General features: G+C 49.6%; 2 protein-coding genes across 2 annotated transcripts; one reads left to right on the top strand and one right to left on the bottom strand.

Annotated features, from left to right (window-relative positions):
• Window positions 1-3,596: 3,596 nt before the first annotated feature.
• On the bottom strand, window positions 3,597-5,627 carry LOC123402481 (putative FBD-associated F-box protein At5g22720). The gene is made up of 4 exons (XM_045096406.1): window positions 4,671-5,627; window positions 4,446-4,580; window positions 3,951-4,322; window positions 3,597-3,847 (listed from the first exon to the last, which is right to left on the bottom strand). Exons 1-3 carry the CDS (start codon window positions 5,625-5,627, stop codon window positions 3,972-3,974), a joined length of 1,443 nt encoding a protein of 480 aa, XP_044952341.1. The 3' UTR covers window positions 3,597-3,847; window positions 3,951-3,971.
• A 7,892-nt stretch (window positions 5,628-13,519) lies between these two features.
• Window positions 13,520-24,425, top strand: LOC123420154 (disease resistance protein RGA5-like). The gene is made up of 4 exons (XM_045107288.1): window positions 13,520-14,096; window positions 14,189-14,590; window positions 21,850-23,878; window positions 23,997-24,425. Exons 1-3 carry the CDS (start codon window positions 13,693-13,695, stop codon window positions 23,864-23,866), a joined length of 2,823 nt encoding a protein of 940 aa, XP_044963223.1. The 5' UTR covers window positions 13,520-13,692; the 3' UTR covers window positions 23,867-23,878; window positions 23,997-24,425.
• Window positions 24,426-24,948: the final 523 nt, after the last annotated feature.

Genomic DNA, 24,948 nt, shown 5'->3' with positions numbered 1-24,948 from the left:
AAGAAAAGTATAAGCCAATCCCGTGCACACATGATTAGATAATTGTACTTTATTGGTGAAATAATCAAGGAGGCCCGTCAGTAATAATACATGCAAGTCCATTGCAGATAATTGCAACTGCGTGGGAGCAAAAGTCCCTGATAGTGCTTCCATCAGGTATGCTTCATCTTCTTCGTAACTTTTTGCTGCACGGCGTCGGTGGAATGGAAGAAAGAGAACCTCCAACGCTTGCAGAAAAAAAATGTTCCATGTTAAGAAAGCAACTTATCTGTATTCAAGGCTCAAGGGGCATATATATATTATACATGACTTGAGGTGCAAGGAAAGTAAACATAGACTAATAAGGACTCCTAGACTAATACTAATACTTTCTAACACCCCCCTCAAATGCAAAGCGCATGCAATAGCATTGCATTTGAAGAAGTGTAATACTAAAAAACAATGATAATCCAAATCCGCGTCTTGAGAGTGTCGTCGTAGCATGAAGAGTCTTCAAAATTTGTCGAGTCGCCGAAGGAGAGAACGAAGAGATGGCACATCAGAGGTAGACACCGCATCACTTGAAGATACAAGATAAGTATCAAGAGAAGATGGGTTGTCAAAAGAAGATGGCACATCAAAGAAAGACACCGCATCACTTGAAGATACAACATAAGTTTCAGGAGAAGATGGATTGTCAAAATAAGATGGCACATCAAGAGAATAAAGCATTGTGCAGAAAATCATAGTCCACGACAACCGACGACAAAAGAAGCTCGACGGATAAGGCACGATGGACGTAGATCGACAATGCAAAAGAAGTCCAGAAAATCCTACAGAAAACAACAAGGACAAATAAGCCACAAAAGTTGTATAGAAAGGATCAGGACCGGAGAAAGGTTGACGGACTAAGGTATGGTGGACTCGCACGACGTGAGAAAACACAAAATAGCAACGGATTTGGTGGACGTAGCGAAAAACCCCCCTGAAAAGCATATACGAAACTAGAAGCGATAGCAAGCATCAGCATGTGAGCAGCGCTAGTAGCTTATAGAAAAGCGCCAACAAGCATGCAACACACGATAACAGAAGGAAAGCTGCACATGGAACAACATGCAGCCATGCGTAACAAATCCATGTAGAGCTTGTACCAACACAGCAGCAGGCACGCGGACCACCAGAAACTACCAAGGAAGTAGCCCATCAGAAACTACCAAGCAAGTAGCTTGCATGGGCGGCGGCTGGATCCCACGAGGGGACTTACAGGCAACGGCCTGAGGTGAGCTTCGATGTGGCAAGATGTCCGTGCAGACCGATATGAGAGGCTGCGGTTGCTGGAAAAGCTGTCGTGGCTCGATCTGGAGGCTGACAGCAGGGACCGGCTTGCAGGAGACTTGGCTGACGGGTGAACGCAGCAGACCGACGGGCAGGCACCCCATGGACAACGGATCCTGGAGATTTGGAGAGGGAAGTGACGGGGCGCCAGCATCCAATAGCAGAGCATGAGATCGATCCGCAGACGGGATCGAGATCTGATCTGGCGGCGGCTGTGGGCGGCGGCGGCTGGAGACGCAGGGGAGGACGGGAGCGGCGGCGGCTGGAGACGCAGGGGAGGACGGGAGCGGCGGCGGCTGGAGACGCAGTGGCAGGGGCCGCGGGAGATCTGGAGGGTGACGGCGTCACGGAAGGCCGGAGTCCTGTAGCTCGAGGCTGGACCGCACGCCTAGGATGCGGAGGATCTCTTCCAGGGCCTTCCCACCGGCGCCAGCGGCCAGGAGCGCTAGGACGGCGTGGATGGAGATCGGAGAGGTTCGCGGCCGTGAGTCTTTTGATGAGGCGCAATAGAGAAAGCGGCCAGCGAGAGAAAGCGGCGCAATCGAAGATTGGATCGGGAGGGCGAGTTGCGGCGCCCGAAAAAAATAACCTAAGCTCTAATACCATGTTAGGAAAGTAACTTATCTGTATTGAAGGCCCAAGAGGCATATATATATATTACACATGACTTGAGGTGCAAGGAAAGTAAACATAGACTAATAAGGACTTCTAGACTAATACTAATACTTCCTAACATTCCAAACCATAGCCAGAAACCAAAGACAATCCCCGTGACCACCGAGTAGTATAGCCAGACGGCATCAAGTTCTTGGTGATGATTTTCCTTTACCCCATATAGTGTTGGTGTACCACTCGGACCAATGTTACATGCAATGCTCAGAGGGCCGCCACAGATTCCCTGGTTGTTGCCATAAATCGACGGGTCATTGAGCGTTTGAAGCTGATTACCATCAGGTATCTTTCCTGAAAGAAGGTTGTTGAAGAAATTAAGTGACATCAAGTACATCAAGTTTGCTATGCTTGATGGAATGGGACCTGAGAGCTTATTCCAGGAGAAATCAAGGGACTCCATATATGGTGTCAATGTTGTTTGGGATACCACCGGATAAGTTGTTTCTAGACAAGTTGAGGAACCGGATTTCTTGAAGACTAAGTACTTCTGCGGGGATCTCACCAGAAAGTGAATTGCTTGACAGATCAATGCCAGTCATAAGCCAAATTGTTAAACTTAGAGATATGTTGGTAATCTCAACCGACTTCTCTCTCCCTCTCGTAGCTATCATGTTCTCTCTAAACAACCGAATCCTACCAGGATCAGTCTCCTCTTTCTTGTAAGCCACGGCAAGGGTTTTGCCGCAAACAATATAAACACACGCGGCTCCCTCTCGAGGGAGTAGGAACGCTTCCATCTTACAGTGTATACGACACTTTACTTGTTTGTGGGGAGCATATATACAGGGAGATTTCTTAATGCACTTGTCTCACCACAAGAATGGCCACCCTCTGCGCTAGCTGTTGCGCGTTGGTCAGTCATATCCTTCTTCCGTTGAAACGTTGGGCAAGAAAAGCTTGCAAGTGTTGGTGCGGGTGGAAGGACAACCAGTCACCCACCGTTACGTGCCCACTAATTTCTCCACCAATTAATTAATTAGTTAGTTAATACGGTGTAGTGCAAGTGTAGTGCAACATCACTCTTCAAGGTGTGTTTTTCACTGGCTAAGAACACAACTGAAACACCCAACACCAATCCACCTCCCTCCCCCCTCTCATGCATCTGGTTCCCATACACTTCTTCACATGCTCAATGCCTCATGTAAACACACCTTGAAGGATGGCAACGGAAAAACAGAACTGAAGAAGGCAAAAATTAAATGAAAAACGAGGGAGCACAACCAAAGAGTGAAGAGTGAAGACATACGATGTCCGCCAGTTGCAACCTCTGCTTTCGCATCCTCGGAACATCGCCCTCTCCGTGCACATCCTGGAGGAGTCACCACTGGTCTCTCGACCCTGCTTCTATCTCCAGGAAAGTGAGACACTCTGAAACAGACAAAAATGAAACGCGGCGCAGACAGTTTTGAAAAATTCAAGCAAAAAACAACACAACTGTTCCAGGGATGGATAAACAAACGGGACCATGCAAAAAATGACCTGCAGGTACCCACCCAACCCACCCGAGGAGATCCGGTTCGTCTGAACCGCAGCCCCCCGTGCTTGGTTACATGACTGGGCGGTCCAGGATAACTGACTGATGACGAATTCAAAATCAGCTGGCTAAAAAATAATAAAAGCGTGTTTGGAATTTCATTAAAGCAAGTGGTAATCACACAAATATATTAGCTGGAGCTTGTAGGTGCTACCAGCTTCCAATGACACCAAACAAGAGAGAATCCAGCAGCAAGTAAACAGGACACAGAAATCCTAGTAACACTCTAGCATCTTGTACATCACAAGTTTGGACTTGAATCTTGGGCTTATGCACAATCTCATGAATCCTGGTATGCTTCAGATTGGGTAACAAAGCACTCCATTGCTGCATAATGTAGATCATTTTGTAGAGGTCACAACAGTGAGATAACATTATACTGTAAGTAACAAGCAAGGGAAGCCAGCGACACAATCTCTGGAAAGCCTACCTAACACAACTGTAGCAAGTTTCAATACGAGGACATGTCAAAGGGATCAGCCTTAGAAAAACCATGGCATTTGAAGCTCTTTTTTGTATCCCTTTTTAGTTCAATTTGTGCATCTCGAGAAGCTCTATGCTCCACTCGCAGCCGTTTGCGTTGAAAACACATCCATTTGTTATTGCAGGAGTTGACAACTCCAATTTCCATTTCCTTAAGCACTTTTGCATTCAAAACAAAGAACTTTGCAAAGTTAATAACTGGCCTCTGGTTACCATCGTAATTCCTCAATACCACTTTTTTGAGACGGAGTTCTAGGCATTCAACTGGATCCAGTGGGACATACTTCCGCACATAATACATATCCTCATGTGGGTGCAACTGCAGATAGAAAAACGAAATAATATAAAAGCACTCACAAGCCGAATAAGCAATAATATAAAGAGGTCGTAAGTATAATCCAAAGTTGATTTCATGTTTAATACAAGAAGTATGCATACTCACAATAACATACAACTTCTCCAGGTAAGGGAAGCAATTGAGGAGATCAACAACTGCATCCAGATTAGGACCAATAGTGTCAAGAACCAAAATCTTCATTTTATGCATTTTGGTTGTCAGGCTGACATGAATCATTTTCTGGAGAAAAACAAAACAAGAGCAAATAAGAATGATAGCATATACTCCCTACAGAAATGTGAAATGCACGATTAGCCTTAATAATGCTACCTGAAGAAGTGTGGTTCCAGGGTGGAATGTAGGTGTGCCCTGAGACAATAACCCCAAAATCTCCATTTTAGGTGCCCTGATTATCCTGATGGTCGCCGGACCATTGCGTGAATCATGCAGTAGTAATCTCTCAAGGCAGGGGACGTCCTGGATGAGCAGCTCTTGGCAAGTGATTATATCTTGTTTGTCCCAGGGAGCAGAGAAGCTGAAGCACCTAAGCGTCGGGGAGTTGATGCAGAGGCGAGCAATGCCGCTATTTCGGTCGAGAGAAAGGCTTTCCAAGACAGTGCAGCTAGAGAGCATGCTGTGGAGAGAGTCCTCCGAGATCCTGACGAGGCGCATGGTGAGCTGCTTGAGGTGCGGAAATTTTGGGGACGGCGTTTCTGCGGTGAATTCAGGGAATCGACAACTTCCGAATTTGGCCACGCGGAGCGTCGGCGCGAAGGGGAGAGCGGACGGCGGCAGCGGGTAGCATGCGCATGCGCTCCAGGCGTACGCGAACTCGAGCTCCTGCAGGTTGGCGAGCGATTCGGAGCGGAGCCAGCCCTCGATTACGCCAAAGCGGACTAGAGGGCAGAGGTGGCGGAGCGATAGTCGGCGGGTGGGGCCCGGATGGTCGGAGAGGATCTTGCGGACGAAGGCGACGAGCTCGCGGATGTCCGCGCAGAGCCGGTGGTCGGTCGATAGATTGAGCGGCGCCGCGGACGAGCGCCACAGAGGACGCCACCGGCGTGAGAGGATCTGCGTGCGCGCGCCGTCCTTGGTGGGGAGGAGGGAGATGACGGCGCCGAGGAGGTCGTCGGGAAGGCGGCTGATGAGATCGTCGAGGTTCCTCTGCTGCTCCCGGCAGACGCTACTCCCCCGCAGCGCTCGTCGGCCGGCGACTCGGGCGGATAGGCGTCTCCCGGCCGCGTGCGTTCCAGGGGTCGCCGCCGCCGCCGCCGCCGCCGCCGCCATGGCTTGCAACAGGCAGCAGCGGTAGGGCAGTGTGGGGGATTGCGAACGTCGAGGGAGACGGAGGGCATAAAAGGGAAGGCCCAGCCCATTCCTCTCATTCGCAATGGACGAGCCATTTTCACCATGGCCCAGCCACTGTGGTGTTGGCCCATACTTGTTTTTTCTTTTTTGGTTTGTGTAGTTCAGAATTTTTTCTTTGAATGAAAGGAGTTTTCTCCCTGCCCCATTTTGTTAAAATGAAGCAACATTGTCTTACATACCCTTAAAAGCCACTAAAGAAGAACTAAACAAATCATAGCCTTTCAAAAGGCCAGCACTTGAAAGGTTAAAAACAAACAAACCACAAACTGGTAAGAAACTATGGAGCACCGACACATAAGGAGCCTTATAATGCTTTTATTACAGACCAAAGAAGGAAAAACGAGAGATGACTACTCGGCTCCCCGATGGTCTCCCAGCATCATCTCCACGCGATCTGAAGCAACTCTCCACGCCTCTTGTTTTGCAGCCTGATATAGTCTCGCAGAAGAACTGCCTCAGCATCAGTGAATAGTATTTTCCATTGATTCAGGTAAACGTCCAGCTTGGCAAGAATGCATTTTACACTTCTCCAAGATCGGCCCTGAAAGCAAAATTCATTCCTCAGTTTCCAAATGCTCCACAAGGAGGCAACAATCATCATGTTTAGTACAACATTAGTCTTAGGACTACCCCACAACAAAATAACATCATCAAAGCTTGAAATTTCTGGCTTGTTAAACACCTCAGTGATAAATCCCCAAGGTTGTTTAGCAACCCAACAGTCAAAGAACAGGTGTTGCATTGATTCTTTACAGCTACAAAAGATACAAGTAGGATCTTCCATCGGTCTACGTTTTTCAACGTTATCTCTAGTTAAAACTTTATTATATACACACAACCATCAAAAATATGTATTTTTTGTGGACAGACCACCTTCCAAAGACTATCACTAATGGTAGATACCACACCCCCAAAATTAATTTGCTTATAGAAAGACTTAACCGAGTAAATGCCATTCGACTCCAGTTTTTAGACAGGAGAATCAGGTTCTCTTGAGAGAGGGGTTTGTTTCACCACCTCAACAAGTTGATCCCAAAGTGTTAACCTTCCCTAATCCAGACATCTTTGGAATGTCAGTCTGAGGACCATCCCATCCCAAACTTGATCCACTGTACAATCTGTCTGATTACAGATTTTGATTAATTTCCAAAATTGTATCTTAAAGGAACATTCTCGAGCCCACACATCATGCCAAAAAGTAATCTATTCCCCATTCCCCATCTTCCACTTATAAAATACTTCTGCTCCAGATAGAGTCGAGGTGATGCTCTTCCAAAAGGTTGAGCCATGCATTCCCACCACCACACCAAAGAATATTTGAAGAATTAACATTGTATTTATGACTGACATTTTTTTCCAATCTCTAGCCGACTCGTCCATGAATCGTTTCCCCCATGAGGCCAACAAAGCCATATTAAACTCCTTGACGTTAGGAAGCTGTAACCCTCCAAATTCTTTCTTTCTAAGATTTGCCCCCACCTGGCCAAGTGATATTTGTGTTTGTCATCCAAATCCCCCCCCCCCCCCCGAATGAGCCATTTGGGAATTGATAGCATTAATAGCCCACTTAGGAAACCTAATCATAGACATGAGGTAAGCCAGAATGCTAACAATGCAGGCACAAAGTAGAACAATTTTACCTTTATAGGTTAAGAACCTCCCCATCCAGCCAAAAATATTCTTAATGATTCTATCTATAATTGGCTGAATATCTTCGCGTCTAAGATTATCATAATGAAGAGGTACACCTAGGTATTTAATAGGGAAGGCACCCAGTTTACAACAGAAAATCCGAGCAAACTCCATAGCCAGACCCTCTTCACATTAATGGTCATAAGATAACTCTTGTGGAAGTTGATTTTCAGACCAGATAGGTTTTCAAAACAGGCCAATGGCCATTTGAAGTGGCTAGATTTATCTACAGAATTCTCCAAAAATAGAATAGTATCATCTGCATACTGCAAACTCACCACCCTCCCGGAATGATATGAGGCAAAAGCCCCGCAATCAAACCCTGATTAGTACCTTTCTGAAGCATTTTGGAAAAGACATCAGCAACCAAGTTAAAGAGGATAGGTGAGGATGGGCCCCCTGTTTAAGCCCTTTACCCCCAACAAAATGAGGACCAATCGAATCGTTAATTTTCACACTAAAAGTTCTATTCATCAAAATACTTTTAATCCAAGAAATCCATCTAGCCACAAAGCCTCTCGAATGAAGCATTTCATACAGAAATTCCTAGCTCACCCTATCATAAGCTTTCTCATAATCAAGTTTTAAAACTAAGCCATGTGATCCAGATTTCTTACCCTCGTGGATGACCTCATGATCCATAACCACACTCTCTAAAATATACCTCCCCTTAATAAACGTTGTTTGGTTAGAGGAGATCAGCCTATGGCCAATAGGGGCAACTCTGTTAGTCATAGCCTTAGAGAAAAGTTCTAAGCAAATATAATATCAAGAGAGTGTTTACACCATATAAAAAGACCATGATAAAAATTTATAAGCACAATTTTGATAGGCATCCAAGGCATAATTCTTTTATGTGCTTCAGAAATTCTATCCCAAGCCTTCTTCATATTTTCTCCATTCCTTTGATGGAAATCTAGGACCTCAGATTCCCTCAAAGCATCAAACCCTACCATGTTGGACTAAGCAGAAAGGACAACTAAAAGCAAATCAACTGATTTTTTTGTGGTTTTTGGTATAAGACTCTAAAGCAAAAACTAGAAAGCAAACTAACAAGACTAAAAAACAATGGTAAAAGATAGCGAGCAGCTCCCCTATCTTGAAGATTGGAGTCCCCGGCAACGACCCCAGAAATTTGCTTGATGACGAGTTGATGGGTATACTTCTCGCCCCTCGTTGGTTACCCCAAGTGGAAGGTGGAGATGTAGCCAGAAGCAGATTTCCCTTACACGGGGACTGTAAGGTTTATCGAACCAGGAGGACTCCAAGGATCAACAAGTAGGTGTCCGCAGCTATGGCGCTAGCAGAAGACGTGGACCTGCACACACAACAAATAACTTTGCTCCCAACGAGTTCAGAGAGGTTGTCAATCTCTCCGGCCTTGTTGTTTACAAGCTGTGTGCAAAAAGCTTCAAACGACATGAAAAAAGCATCAACCGACATGAAAAAAAAGCTTCAAGCGTTGACGGAAATTTTACTACAAGCGTTGGCATGGCGAGCTGCAACCATGATGAAAAAATGCTACAACCATTATAAAAATTTGCTACATCCGTAATTTTGTTTTGTTGTAAACCGTTTTGTTCTTTGCTACAAGCGTTGGCATGGCGAGCTGCAACCATGATGGGAAAATGCTACAACCATTATACAAATTTGCTACATCCGTAATTTTGATTTGTTGCAACCATATTGTTTTTTTGCTATAACCGTTGACATGGGCTAGTTGCAACCATGATGAAAAAATGTTGCAACCATTATACAAATTTGCTACATCCGTCGTTCTGTTTTGTTGTAACCGTATTGTTTTTTACAAGGGTTGCAACCATGAGCGCATGCTGCTGCATTCATGGAGGTTAGAAACGCACGAAGGCGACATAGGTGAGGGCGGCGACCGACGGTGAGGGCGACCAGCGGTGCGGAGGCGAGTGCTTCACTATTTGTAAGTTTAACTATCTTTTTTCCGGTGTAAGTCGATTTTTTGGCCATTCGATCTTCATTAGACGGTTGTATGCCTCTTATCTGCAACCTTATGGGGTCCTATGGTAAGTTGGTCCATCAAAATTCTGACATTCAATCACATTCAATGCCGATATGTGGTCGCATATTCCTGTCATGTCGACCAAAATATAGGCGATGTATTATTGTAGGACAACATCTAAAGGATTTAGTGTTGGCTAGCTTAATAAACATGTGATCTGTTCAGGCAAGCAATGGCTGTACTCTACCCTCCTGTTGGTATCATTGCATTGCGTGCCGTTAACAAAACAAACTCTAGCCAAACGCCATGAAGAAACTTGCGGACCCAGCTGTGTCCAGCTCTAGTGACTAGTAGCCTAATCCGAACTTTGCTGAAAACACCTGAAAGGATCTCGGCAAGCCTAGGCTGCTAGGACTTGCCTCGGCACGGAATCACCGAGTGGGCGTACTCGGCAAACAACCTACTCGGTAAAGAGGGTGTTTGTTGCCGATGTCCTACAGAACTACACTCGACAAACGGCGGATGCCATGTGCCTCGCTCCTGGGCTTCCAAGTTCGCTGAGTTCCAGATCAAGGTTCTCGGCAAAGGTGGAAGCCACATGGCGGCCGATGTCTCCGTTCGGTCCGACCAGTGCCTTTTGTTTTGCCGAGTACCCTATCTAGTGCTCGGCAAACATTTTGCTGAGTAATCGATTGAATGACCCTCGATAAAGTTAGCTTTGCCAAGGGTTCATGCCGAACACCCTTAGCTGAGAACTACACTCGACAAACTCTATGTTGAGTGGGAAACGACTTCTGTCGAGTTTTTCTGATATTCAGGAAATTCGAAATTTTCAATAGTCATTGTTGGAAGTTTGATGGAAATATTTGATGCCCATGCAAGTTGTTCACAAAACAGGGTTGCTCATGCCCTTGCTGCTAATGGTAAATGTACTCCTCGCGCTACGGTGTATGACACTCTCCTCCTTTAAGAAATAAAGTCTCTTCCCCCTAGAAAAAAAAAATGTGTAAGAGCTAATAAGAGCACCTGTTGTTGTCAGGCAGAGTGTTTATGCAAGGCACACATTAGACGACGTTCTTTTTTTTTTCTAACTTAGAAGCTGTGTTTACCCAATGATTTTAACACGCTACCACTCAACCCTTCTTTTCACATTTTTTTGATAAAAGGCATTTCGTTGATTTGAATATCGAGTTGATACAATCGCATCGTTAGAAAATCCGACCTCTGCATAACAGGATGCACGCAGCCAACACAGTCCACAAAGAAGTAAAAAGTACAAACACAAAAGGTAACTAAAAATATGGTCTATCAACCTAGGATGTAGCCGATCCTATCCGAAGGTCACACCGTCATCCATGGGTGTAGAAAATCTCCGTGAATGTATGCTCCAGCCATGTAGACATCATCATAAAAGGTCACTGTCTTTCGGCTTCTGCAGGATAGACCAAGTATGGAGCCATCGCGAACATATATGAATAACCTGCACAGTAGATGGAACACATTTTTTTTGTTAAAGACTATGCCATTCTTTGTAAGCCATATTGTCCAAACTAAGGCAGCCGCCCCCACAAGAATGTGAACAGATATTTTTTTGTGAATACCCGTCAACTAGTTGCCAAATATGTTCCGTGCACTACGTGGTGGGTATAGATTTGAAGCTATTTGGACAATGGCCCACGTAGATCTACCAAACTTACATTCAAAAAATAAATGTTTGATAGACTCGTCATGATGACAGAAGACATATTTTTTGCATCCTTGCCAGTTGCGCGGTGCCAAATTATCCCTAGTTAAGATGACCCCTTCAATAAAAAACCAGAGAAATATCTTTACTTTTAGAGGGATTCTAAGCTTCCATAATTTTCTGTTGTCAGTCGGTACCTTGTTATGAGCCAGTGCATCATACATGGATTAACTGAAAACTTTCCAGAGGGATTCTAAGCTTCCATAATTTTCTGTTGTCAGTCTGACAGTTGAACAGTCTCCAAACGAGTGACTAGTTTAGCCCATGCTGCCAGTCGAGGTCCAAGTAAAGTCCTACGAAAAGAGATAGCAGGATTTGCTTGGCACAAAGCTTGTTTGACCATGACAAACTTGTGTGTGACAATCCTGTATAAATTGGGGTATTGCACACTTAGGGGGTTGCTCCAGATATCTTCCCAAAATCTGACCTGGGAGCCATTTTTGACCGAGAAGTTTCCAAATTGAAAGAAGAACTCTTTGGTCTTCATAACCCCACTCCAAAAATGTGAATCGTCAAGTTTCCAAGTAGACCCGGAAATAGCTTTGGATCCCACATATTTATTACGGATGATTTCCTCCCATACGCCATCCTCAGTGAGTAGTTTGTACACCCATTTACTGAGAAGGGACATATTTTTTATCTCAAGGTCTTGGATTCCAAGCCCTCTTTGGCTCTTAGGTCGACATAATACATTCCATCTAGCCAGTCTATACTTCTTTGGCTCGTTACCACTCTGTCAGAAAAATCGGGATCTAAAGTAATCGAGACGTTGAAGAACGCCTTTAGCTAGATGGAAGGAAGATAACATATATAAAACCATATTGGTGAGTACCGAATTGATCAATGTTAATCGGCCCCCATATGACAACAATTTGGCCTTCCAGCTAGCTAACCGTTTCTCTAGTCTTTTTTCCACATACTTTCATTCAGCTATAGTCAAGCACCGATAATGAAACTCTTCTTTATACATGAAAGATAAGAAAGTAAGAATTAATCAGACCACTAACTTAATCACACCAGTGGCTTTAGATCTATTATTATGTACTTTTATCTTTTATGTAGGAAAAAAAACATATTGTTAGCTGCAGCACGCGAAAACAGATTGTTTTTTTTAACGGAGCTGGCCGAAGTTTATGAGTTCCTGATCCAATGGTAAGGGTATCTCCAATGGTCATATGATCATCATTGGTAAAAATTGCCACATAGATGATCTTGATGACATGGCGCATAATAAAAAAAGAGAGAGAATGAAATCGTATGAACTTGAAGCAACGGTTCACGCACAAGCTCCGAGGCATGGTTATTTCTTCAATATTTAGTGGACCCGCTTAGTTATTTTTAAATACGATTAACGTACACTCCATTGAAGAGCTTGTATGATGTGCTGTTGGTTGTTGATGTGAACACTTATACTCCCTCCATCTCAGTTTATAAGCCCGGCACGTGTATCTAGTTCGTCAATTTGACCAACTTAATGATAAGCATATATTACAAAAAATATATCATTAAAAACTTTAGATGTTCTATTTTTTAATGATATAATTTTTATATTAAACAATAGATTTTATATAAGTCAAATGAACGACCTAGGTACACGTGCGTGCCTTATAAACTGTGACGGAGGTAGTACCAACAATTGAACATACATGGCTGTTGGAGATGCTCTAACAGCGTACGTGTGATTAATAGTCGAATGATCCTGACAGCTACGCGTGCTGGACTCAGTGGAAGTAAACTAATGCACCGCCCAATCAAGGAAAAAATAGCGCGCTATTTGAAATAGCGCAGCCTTCAAAAAAACGCTATGAACGAAATAGCGTGCTAATAGCGCGCTATTTTGCAAAATAACGTGTCACAAAACATTGTTCAGATTTCAGCATATAGCAACACAAATAACAGATTTCAGCAGAGGCGGCAAGAGGAGAGGAGGCTGCGGGCGGAAGAGGCGGCAAGAGGCGGTCGGCCGTGGCTGGAGGAGACGGGAGAAGCATCGGTGGCCGTCGTTGCCGTCGTCGCTCGGTAGGTTTGGTTAAGGATTTAGGGTTTGCTCGCTAGGTATGGTCGTCGCTATAGGTTTGGTCGCCGCTGGTTAGGGTTACTGGATCGGAAAGCCCAAAAGAATAGTGGGCTGATGAAAAATTCGTCTGAAAAAAATAACGCCGCGTCGAAAAAATAGCGTCGATATGCGCTATAGCGCGAAATTACCGTATTTAGCGTGAATAGCGCCATAGCGATTGAAATACGCATAGCGTAGCATTTAGTTTTAAAATACGCTATTAGCGCGCTATAGTGACGTTTTAGCGCGCTAATTTTGTCCTTGGCACCGCCCCATGCTTTCTTGCAGTGCTTTAATACTCCCAATGTTAATTAAACCCGACACAGGCACGTTACTCCAAGCCGCATCTGAGACTAATTTTCTCTCCTCCCATTCCCAACTCCCAAGGTCGCATCTGAGCCTTAGCTTAGTGCCCAGCGCCATTGCTTCTCCACCAAACAAGGCCATCCATAGCACTTGTTCAGCACCTTCTTCTCTTCCAAACAACTTCTCCACCTTCATTCATTCATCAAAGGATATGGCAGGGGTGAGCGTTGGGACCGGGGCGATGAACTCCCTCCTCGGCAAGCTCACGGCCTTGCTCAGCGACGAGTACAATCTCCTCAAGAGGGTCCGCAAGGAGATCCAGTTCCTTGAGCGCGAGCTCAGCGGCATGCGTGTCTTGCTGGAGAGATTAGCTGACATGGAGGAGAGACTCGACATCATGGCCAAGGGCTGGAGAGACAGAGTGCGCGATCTTAGCTACGACATAGAAGACTGCATCGACCGCTTCATGGACCGTCTTGGAAGCGGAGATGCCAAACCCAAGTTCATGAAGAGGACGGCGCGACGGCTCAAGACTCTGTGGGTGCGCCATGACATCGCGACCCAGATCAAGGAGCTCAAGGCTCGCGTCATGGAGGAAAGCGAGCGGCGTGACAGGTACAAGCTTCCTACTCTTGTGGTTGTATGATCTATTTCTCGATGCTACATCGAGATTAATAAAGTTCTAATTGTAAAAAAATTATTACTAGGTACACGCTTGATGAGAGTTACTACAGTGCAACAAAGCCGGTGCAGATCGACCCGCGGATAATTGCGATCCATGAGGAGGTCAAGGGCTTGGTGGCAATGGAAGGCCCAATGAAGCACGTCACTGCCTTGCTGATGGATGAGAGTAAGGACTTGAAAGTGGTGTCGATTGTCGGATCAGGAGGGTTGGGGAAGACAACCCTGGCCATGGAGGTTTATCGCAAGATTGGATCAGGAGGGGACTTCCAGTGCCAAGCTTGTGTGTCAGTGTCGCGCACACTTGATCTGGTGAAGCTCCTGAAAGATATCTTGTCTCAGATCGATAAAGATGTCTACGAAAAGTGTCAAAGTTGGGAAAAGGAACAGCTAATCCGTGAAATCAAACAGATCTTGACAGGAAAGAGGTGCGGAGTTTATAGATGATTTGTTTTGTTTTGCTATCCCTCTTCTGTATATAAGTTTATAGATGATTTGTTATGTTTTACTACCCCTGGTCTGTATACAAGCACCTAGCATTTTTTTTCGGGAAAACGCAAATGTTTGCGTTTCTTTTCATTGAAAAGGGAGAGAATATGGACAGTACACGCCTTTGAGAAGGAGGCTACAGGGGCTCAAAAGAAAGAGGAAAAGGAAAAAAGGACTACACAAGACTAGTGAACATTCCAGGTTAGCGGCATAATCGTCCCAAGACCAGTGGCCCCAGCCCGAACCCAAAGGGAGGCTTCCTCTCTGATCTTTGCCGAAAGCATGGCACTGGAGGGCCGTTCACCGTCAAACACACAGGAGTTGCGGTGCTTCCAAAGCATCCATGCTGTGAGGAGGGTTGCCGTGGCGAGGCCCTTGCGCATAGCTTTAGGCGTGTCTAACTTGATTTGCATCCACCAGTCATTTAGGGAGGCCTCTTGGTCTGGTGGCCGGCATGTCAAACGTAGCCAGGAGAGCGTGTCATGCCACACCTGCCGCGAGAAGGGGCAGGTGACTAGCAAGTGGCGCATCGTTTCATGCTCTTGGTCGCAAAGGACGCAGCAGCGTGGATGGTGTTGAAGGCCGCGACGGTGCAGACGGTCCGCAGTCCAACACCTGTCTAGATTGGCAAGCCATTGGAAGAACTTGACGCGAGGCGGCGCCCAGCTCTTCCAGGTCAGCTTCCATGCATCGCAGCTAGTGGAGCCGTGGAAGGTGGCGAGGTACGCACTGTGCGCAGAGTAGGAGCCATTCGGAGTCCACTTCCAGATTAGCTGGTCCGGTCCCTCAGTGAGAGCAAAGCTTTCGGTTTCACGCCACAGCAGCAAGTATTGGCCTATTTCATGGATGCCTAGGTGGCCGTGGATGTCTCTTGCCCAAGTGTGGTTGAGGAGGCCTTCTGCAATGGTGCGCTCCTTGCGCCGTTGCTTGGGGATGCAAGCGTATAGCTTTGGCGCGATCTCGCTGACGGAGCGGCCACCGATCCAACGGTCCTCCCAGAACCTCCCCGTTCTTCCATCCCCCATGGCCAGTGTGGTGGAGGCGAAGAACAGGGCCTGCTCATCCTTGGAGAATTGGAGATCGAGGCCGCGCCAAGCCCGGTCCTCGTCGGTTCGGCTGAACCAGAGCCACCACAGCCGGAGGGCGAGCCCCGCGCGCTCCTTGTCCTGGACGCCGAGGCTGCCGAGGGAAAGCGGCCGGCAGATGCGTCGCCAGTTGACGTGGCAGCTGCCACCGTTTGCGGCGGCGCGGCCCTCCCATAGGAATCCTCTCTCATTTTTTTCAATGAGCTTGGTGGTTTTCTTCGGTGGGGCGAAGACGAGGAGTTGGTGGATGTGGATGGCGCAGAGTACTGACTTGACAAGGGCGAGGCGGCCCGATTTGTTCATGAGCCGAGATTTCCAGCCGGGGAGCATGCCACCCACCTTATCGACCAGTGGCTGCAGTTGGGCGCTAGAGGGTCGCCGGATGGTGAGGGGGATCCCGAGGTATGTGAGCGGTAGGACCGTGATCTTGCACCCAAGGAGCTCCGTGCTCAGGTCTGTATCTCCCGGATCGCAGTTGAGCATGGTGGCAGAGCTTTTGTTGTAGTTGACGCGCAGTCCCGAGGCTCGACCGAACAGCTCCAGGATCGCCTTGATCGCAGCAATGTCACTCCGGGAGGGGTGGCAGAAGAGCACCATGTCGTCAGCGTAGAGCGAGATCTCCGGGACGGGGCGGTGCGGGTGCAGCTGCTCCAAGATGCCCAGCGACACGGCCCGTTTGACGAGGCATCCCAGCGTGTCCACGACGAGGACGAACAGTTGAGGCGACAGAGGGTCACCCTGCCGCAGCCCCTGGCGATGCCAAATAGGGGGGCCTGGCTCGCCGTTGATCAGCACTCGCGTGCATGCGAACGACAGCAAGAGGGCTAGCCAGTCGAGGAATCTGTCTCCAAAGCCGTACTGACGGAGGACCTCGAACAGGAGGGCCACGAGACGGTGTCGAAGGCGCGCGCGAGGTCGAGTTTGAGCAAGACCCGGGGCGCGCGTAATCGGTGTAGGAGACGCGTCGACTGCCGGACGAGGACAAAGTTGTCGTGTAGGGAGCGACCTGCGATGAAGGCGTTCTGGTTCCTGCTGACCAACCTATCCAGCTTCGGCGCCAAGCGAAGGGACAACGTTTTGGCGAATATCTTGGCGACCAGGTGGATGAGGCTGATGGGTCTATAGTCACCGATGGCCTGGGCGTCCGGGCACTTTGGCAAGAGCGCGAGTATTGCCTGGTTGAGGCGGTGGAATCCTCTGCTCCGTAGCTGGAAGAGCTGATGGAAGACGGCGATGATGTCGTGCTTGATGGAGCCCTAGCAGGCGCGGAGAAATTCCGCGGTGAAGCCGTCCGGCCCCGGCGCTTTGCGCGCGGGCAAGCGCTTGATCGTGTCCCAGATCTCCTCCTCCGTGAATGGAGCGTCGAGGTCTTGGAGATCATCGGCAGGGTCGATCAGGTGCTCTAGGTTGAGCGTGCACTCGCGGGCGGGGGCGGTGCCGATGAGGGCGTCAAAGTGCATGAATGCGGCCTCGACCATCTCGCTCTGCTCGGTGAGAGGCCGGTCTGCAGTGGCAAGGCTGAAGATCGTGTTCTTCTGGCGGCGGTAGGAGCGTTGCTGGTGAAAGAATGCAGTGTTGGCGTCCCCATCTCGCAGCGAGACGATGCGCGCCCGTTGCCGTGCGATGGTCCGCTCCAGCAAGGCGAAGCCCAGGTAGGCCAGCTTCAGGTCTTTGTGCAGCCACACTTCATGTGGCGATAGTGTACGCTCCTCTTGGGCCTTGTCGAAGCTGAGAATGAGCACCCTGCATAGCGCGAGCTTGTGCCTGACGCTACCCACTGACCTCGCAGACCAGCTGGTGAGCGACTTCGCGGTGGCCTGCATGCGTAGCAGAAGGCGCCGGAAAGGGTCGGCATCATCCACTGACGCCCAAGCATGCGCAACTGTCTCCTGGAATCCGTCAAGGCGCAACCAGAACTCCTCGAAACGGAAATGACGGTGGACGAGAGGCGTGGGGGAGCACTCCAGCAAGAGGGGGCTGTGGTCGGAAACCACAGATGCGAGGCAGTGCAGATGGCCTATGCCGACGACATCCTCCCAGTCCGACGCGCAGAGCACGCGGTCGAGGTGAACCAGTGTGGGCGGGGATTGAGCGTTAGACCACGTGTAGCGGCGGCCGTGGAGGTACATCTTTCAGCGCGAGGTCATTGACGCAGCGCCGGAAGCGGCCCATCATCTGCCTATCTAAGAGCCCGTTATTTTTGTCCTCGTCGTGCAGGATCAGGTTGAAGTCACCGCAGATCATCCACGGGCCCGGGCAGTCATGACGTACTTCCCGGATCTCATGGAGGAATGCGATCTTGTCGTTGTCATCCTGGGGGCCATAGACCACGGAGATCCACCACGGAGTACTCTCAGGTGCAGCGACCCTGGCGGTAAGGATGTTGGTGGTGAGCATTGGGTCGGAGATGATCACGACCCGGCTCTTCCACGCTAGGAGGATTCCTCCTCGTGTACCTTCCGCGGGCAGATATAAGTAGCCGTCGAACTCGGGCCCGAGCACCTCTAGGACGATCGAGGAACAAATAAGTTCCATCTTGGTCTCGTGTAGGCAGACGACCGACGCGTCGGACGTAGCGATAAGCGAGCGGATCGCTAGGCGTCGCGCGCGCGTTGAGGCCACGGACATTCCAGATCACGAACTTTAGGTTGTAAGCCATAAATAACAGGTTCGACGATGGGAAACAACGGCAGGCTAAACCTCCACGAGACAGCCAGCAGGCACAGGCATGCGGGGACTCGCGGCCAGGTTCGCCGGCAGCTCGCGGTCAACCAGCTTGGCAATGGCAGCGATCACATCAGCCGAGATTTCAGTCGCGAACACACTGTCGTAAGACTTCATAGCTTCGGCCGTGATAGCCTGGTCGGCACCGACGATCCCCAGGGTGCGCAGGACCTGCACGCGAGCACGCCGCTCCGCGGTGGCGGGTGTCGAGGCCGCACTCTTCGTCGTCGCAGAACGGCCGCGTCGCGGCGCGAAGTTGAGGGACTGGCGACGCGGGCGTTTCCCGGGTGTAGGCAGGGCGGCCCGAAGCTGGCCGGTGGCCGCCGTGAGGAAGTCTCCCAGCGCCCAGGGAGCTGGGTGTGACTCCGGTCTCCGGCGCGACCTCCTCATCGTGATCGGTGGCGAGGCAAAATGGTCAGGGGTGGGGCGGGCCGTTTCCGCAGGGAGGGGGCTGGACATCCTCAGCCCAGAGCAAGGCTCGACGGTGGCGTCACAGCCCAGCCCAACCGAGATGCCGCCTCGGCCCAGCCCGAGGGGGCTGGGCGGCGCTAAGGGCATTTGTGGTGGGCTCACCTCGGGGCCCAGCCCATTGACGGTGCGATTTGAATCCGCGGAGGCAGGGTCGCGGGCTGGCTGGACAGTAGCGCTGGCAGGCGGGTCCACGGGACGGTGGGTTGCGCTAGGGGGTGACGCTGCCAAAGCGTCGCAAGGCCCCGACATGGGATCGCCCTCGGGGGCAGTGGGTGACGCCGCCAAAGTGGCACTTTGCCCCGACAAAGTATCGTCTTCGGGGACCGTAGGCGGCAGAGGCTGCGAGCCAGGGGCCCCCCGTTGTCTGGTTGCGAATCCGGGACCATGTCGCAGCTGCCAATCGTGGGATCTGGTGGCGAGCGGGTCCGCGAGTCGGGCGTTCCTGGCGAGCCGCAGGACAGCTCCTGCTCGTGCGTGGAAGGCGACAAATGGTGCACAGGAGTTGAGGGCCCCGAATCTGGCGAGGTGGGCGGCTTGTGGACTGGGAGGCGCCAGCTGTCCCGGCCAAAGGCGGTTCGGTCGCAGCTTGGACCGTGGGGGGGTCAGCTTCTGCAGGATCAAGTTGTCGGGCCTTTTTTTGCCAGACCCACTTTCCTCTTTTGGCTCGACGACGAGGACGGCGGGCCCCGGCCTGGCCAGGCCACGGTGACATCACCCTCGCGTTGGTGGCGGCACCCGTTGGGGGTGGTGGCGGTGCCGCACGAGTGCGGGAATCGGCGGTGCGCCAGTCAGCCTCCATGGTGACCCCGTCGGCGCGACGCGAGCCCCCTGCGGCCGACCAGGTCAGGGCGTCGAGGGTCGCGTCACCGGCCCGGCCAGCGGGCGTGGCCACGCGTTTCGGCGGCGACGCTTGCGCCCACAGCGATGATCCGGGCCGCGACCATCGGTGCGCCGAGGAGGGGGCGCCCCACCGGCGCCACCGCGGCCGCCAGCATGGTCCTCCGGCGGAGGCGCCGGCCTATCCAGCTCCGCCTGGACCACCCGAATGGAGATCCGGTACGTGAGGGTGCGCACCACGGGCGCCTGGGAGGGGACGCGTGATGGGATGATCTCCACGATCTCGAGGATGGCATGGCGGCAGATGGATGCCGGGTCACGGGCGCGCCCGGAGAGCCGGAAGGTGGCGAGGTCCGTCCTAGAACGCGTCCCTGGGTGGAGGCGCTCGACCCAGCAGGAGTCGCCAAGGAGGCGCTCGACGGTGTCCAGGTTCCAGGCGTGCGCAGGAATGCCACGGAGCTCGAGCTCCACGCGGTGGTCCAGGCTTTCGCAGCTGGAGTGGGCGAGCTTGCTCCAGGGGCGGAGGGACAGCGTGAAGGAGGGGCCTTCGATGTGGTGGTCGCCGTAGATACGGTCCTTGATGGCCTGGGAGGTGCAGATGATGAGGAAGTCTTCCGGGTGGTGGATGTGGACCGAGAAGTCGCCGGGGTGCAGCTCGAGGTTGGCGAAGAGTGTGTCCGCGACCTCGTCGGCTGTAACTGGCGGTCTGGACCCAGTGATGGTGGCCACCATCCCGCGCTGCAGCACAGCCTCCGCCTCCTCGATCTCGATGGAGCGCGGGACGAAGACACGTGGCGGCACCACAGGGCTGACGGCGAGCGTCGTGGCGCGCAGGGGCTGGCTGGGCCGCGGCGGGGTTTAGCGCTGCTGGGCGGAGTGGTCGCCGGCAGCAGAGCGCGGTCCCTAGCCCGACGCTCCGGCGTGCATTCCCTTGACTCGTGGCCGTTGAGGAGGCAGCGCCGGCACCGGACCTGGTTCGTGCAGTTGCGGACGGTGTGGTTGGGGTCGACGCAGCGGAAGCAGAGGCCGGCTGACTCCTCCGGCGTGGGGCTGCGACGGAGGCGCGGCGCGGGGGCGTCTGCGCGGCGGGAGCGGCGGCGTCGCTTGTTCCTCGGCAGCTCCCAGGCACCGCCGGCATCTGCCGCGTCCACGGCCGCATCAGCCATGCGGTGGACCTCCGAGCGGGGCCCCAGGCGGGTCGACGCAGGGGCGCGCGGGGGCGGCGCGGGGGCGGCCAGAGGCTGGCGTGCCGGCGGCGGAGGCGGAGTAGTGCGCACCACGTCGCAGTAGGAGCGCGAGTCCGAGGAGGAGCTATCCGAGTCTCTCCAGCGTTTCTCGCGGTGGTGGCGGCTCGTGCCGCAGCCGGCGTCGACGGGGGCCATGACTCCGGGGAGGGTGGGGGCCAGGGTGGGTAGGGGAGGCGGGAGGGTGCTAGATATATATTTTTTTTGTAAAATAAAAATCTGGATTTTTTCGCATTAATTACGTCACACTCTTTTTTCTATAACCTCAAACTAGCATACCCACTAAATGTTGATGACAAACCCTCACTCATCTTAGCTTCATATAAACATGCAAACATAAAAAAAGTTCACTTCAGTTCAACCCTCCATGTAATGAACTAATGATAGAGCAAATAAATAAGGGGGGGGGGGGGGGTGGCTGGGGGATACATCAGATTCAAATCAGGGCAATTTTCTCTTGTCTGGATAGCTGCGTGTGCGACAATACATGAGTGGGCAAGGCGGCAGGGCTCCGTGTACACATAGGACAATAGAAAATAAAGGATACATGGACAAAATATGGGTCCCACAAAAAAAAAAGATGACATGTAGCCATGACATCACATGAAACATTATGATTGTCAATAGTTGATGTTTGTGTTTTTAGTGGTAGTATTGGGGTTGAAGATTGAAACTCAAGCCTCACACTAGCTTAAATAGGAAATTAATATGGATCGGATGGAGTACCAAAATGTAAATAGGAAGTATTTATGTATCTATTTGCATATATCAAATCAAGTTCTAGCAAAAGTCATCTCAATAATGTTCGTGCTTAACAATACACAATCTTGAGTGCAGGTACTTCATTGTTATCGATGATGTATGGAAAGAACAAGACTGGAAATTGGTCAAGGCAGCATTTCCTGAGAATAATAATGGTAGCAGAATAATTGCTACGACACGCATTACCGGTGTAGCTAATCAGTGTTGTTCCAACTCCGTCAGTCAACCCTATCAAATGGAACCTCTAGATGATGTTGATTCTCGAAGATTGTTCTTTAAGAGAATATTCCGGATGGATGATCCCTGCCCTGTTGAACTGGAAGAAATTTCAACTAAGATCTTACAAAAATGTGGTGGTCTTCCACTAGCTATAATTACATTTGCAAGTTTGCTTGCCAATAAAACGCATAAGAAGGAAGAATGGGAGAGACTGCAAGAATCCATTGGTACTGGTCCTTCGTTTGATAGTGATGGGAACTTAAAAGGGATGAAAGATATATTGTTACTTAGTTACTGGGATCTTCCACACCACCTGAAGACTTGTTTATTATACTTGTGTATATATCCAGAGGACTCCATGATCAAGATTAAACTGCTGAAATGGAAATGGATAGCAGAAGGATTCATTGCTACACAATGGGGAAGTTTGGATCAAGTAGCAGAGAACTGTTTTAATGAACTCGTTAATAGAAATATGATTCAGCCAGTTTATGGTAATCATGACAGTTCGGTGAAATATTGTAGGGTTCATGATATGGTGCTTGACCTTGTCATATCTTTATCCGATGAAGAGAATTTTGCCACTGTTTTAAATGGGCGTGTATGCAATTCATTCCCAAATAAGATACGTCGTCTGTCCATGCAATCTAGTGGCAAAGAGAATAAAGGGGCAGTTGGTGCAATTACAGAAACCAAGATACATGTTCGCTCACTGACTGTGTTTGGGCTGCATTATAATAATCAGATACCCTGTCTCGTGGGCTTCCATGCTCTGCGGGTGTTGGATCTTGCAGGATGTGATTGGTTGGAAAACAAGCATGTAAAGCACATAGGAAGTTCACGTCAGCTGAGATATTTGAGAATTGACAGTTTTCATATTACGGAGCTACCTGGTGAAATCGGAAAGCTGCAGCACTTAGAGACTCTGGATTTGACAGGCTGCTCTTCACTTCCAAGACTGCCATCAACCGTCATGCAGTTGCGGAAATTGGTGCGCCTATTTGTCAGCGATGACACACAATTGGCTGCAGCTGGGTTCCGGAGTCTGCAGGCCTTGGAGGTGTTACGCTTCTGGGAAACCGACGACCCTGTAAGATTTGCGGAGGAAGTAAATGAGTTGGGGAAACACAACCTTCGTTGTCTTCATATTGATGGAAATATGGCCAAGCGTGTGTTCTGTAATAACCCATGCTGCACATACACGTGCCTCCAAGTTCTTAAAATTCAGCCAGCCGTTGGAATGGTTCCCAGGGGAATGGCCTCCCTCAAGAATGTCGTGAAGCTGGACATGGCGGTCATGGAATTTGATAAGGAGGGTCTCCAAGTCCTCATGGGCATGCCTTCTCTGGCCCATCTTCAGCTATGGGTAACAAGGAACATCAAAGAAAAGCTGACCATCGGTAGTGATGTATTCAAACTGCTAAAGTTCTTCCACTTCAAATATTTGTCTTACTTCCGTTCTTTTTTGGAAGAGGAACGAACGTCATGCCTGGTGTGGCTAACATTCGCACCAGGTGCTGTGCCAGCACTCCGACGGTTCCGTCTTGAGTTGAACCCCATGATGGTGGCGTCAGACTTTTTTGCAGGCTTGGGTGTCGAGCATCTTTCAGTCCTTGCACACCTCGAGGTCGCAATTAATTGTTACAGTGCAGCTCCTGGCAGGGTGGAGGCTCTGGAGTCTTCCGTTGGAGAAGCAATCAAGTTGCACCCGAACCGCAAAATCCATGTCAGCAGAGTCCTGGAAAACTACATGCTTAAGTCTGACAAGGAGTGGGAAGAGTCCGTCTCAAAGAAAAGAAAGGAGTTGGAAGAACTCAAGTCACATTGTGGAAGCTCGCACGAAGAAAGGAGACCGGAAGAAGAAGAAGAATGAGAGATTAACCTGGTAATTCATATGATCCGGGTTCTAGTTCTACTCTATAATATTTCACACATTCTTCGTTCTGAAACGATAAGGACATGTTCCATATACATTGTGCTGACCCTGTATCCATCTTGAACAGCGGTCCGTGGATCCAAGTCAAGTAATGCATCTGGAGAGGGGTACAAGGTTGTTCAATCCCGTACGTCTTGCTACTTACTGCCAGTCTGCACCTCAACTGGCCGGCCACCAGCATTTGATTCAGTATCTATTCCTATGGAGATACCAGATATTCCGGAAGCGAATTTGTTTGACTAGATGATTTATTTCCTAAATCTATTCACCAGCCTCGCCCGTCTTGTTGGATTTCTTGATTAATGAGTAGAACGAACATTAGTAGATGTGTTTTTAATTCGCTGCTGGGGAAGCTTGGGATTTGTATCAACCCTGAATTTTATTCAACTCTCGTCGTAGCAAAACTCTGTTATTATTTGCGTAAAACTTTGTTATTATTTGCGTATGGTTTACGCAGGCCAAACTGAGCTATGTATAGCGATTTCTCTGCATTTAATTGGGGTTGTCGTGTGTAGCATACGTGCTGGTTGGCAAAAGTTTCAGAAGCGATTTCGATTTCTCTCTCGAGTCGAAGCATCTTGGCATCCGGGGGTTGTCCTTCTTTTAAATTAAAATAATAATAATAAAAAAATCTTGACATGCATATTCAGCCGTCAGGTTGGTTCCTACGTAGATCGCAGCACGGTGAGACATAATAAAATTGAACATGGCTATTTGTAAGTCTAACTGTTCTTTTTTCCGGTGTAAGTCAAAAAATTTGACCATTGGATCTTCATTAGACGGTTGTATGCCTCTTATGTCCAACCTTATGGGGTCGAGTTAATTGCAAAAGACTACCATAATTCGGGCCGTATTCATAAGTTGGTGTCATCTTTTATTTTTTTGCAAATATGGACCAAGATACATGCCGTATTTTGCAGATTCTGTATTTCTACGTATCGATGCTATTTCTGACACATATGACCCACCGGTCAGTCTTTTACAAGGAAAACCGGCCCGGACCGCTTCGATCCGGGAAA

Source organism: Hordeum vulgare, chromosome 1H (genome assembly GCF_904849725.1).
Source record: "Hordeum vulgare subsp. vulgare chromosome 1H, MorexV3_pseudomolecules_assembly, whole genome shotgun sequence".
Classification (NCBI taxonomy): domain Eukaryota; kingdom Viridiplantae; phylum Streptophyta; class Magnoliopsida; order Poales; family Poaceae; genus Hordeum; species Hordeum vulgare.
This window is presented reverse-complemented; position numbering and strand designations above follow the sequence as displayed.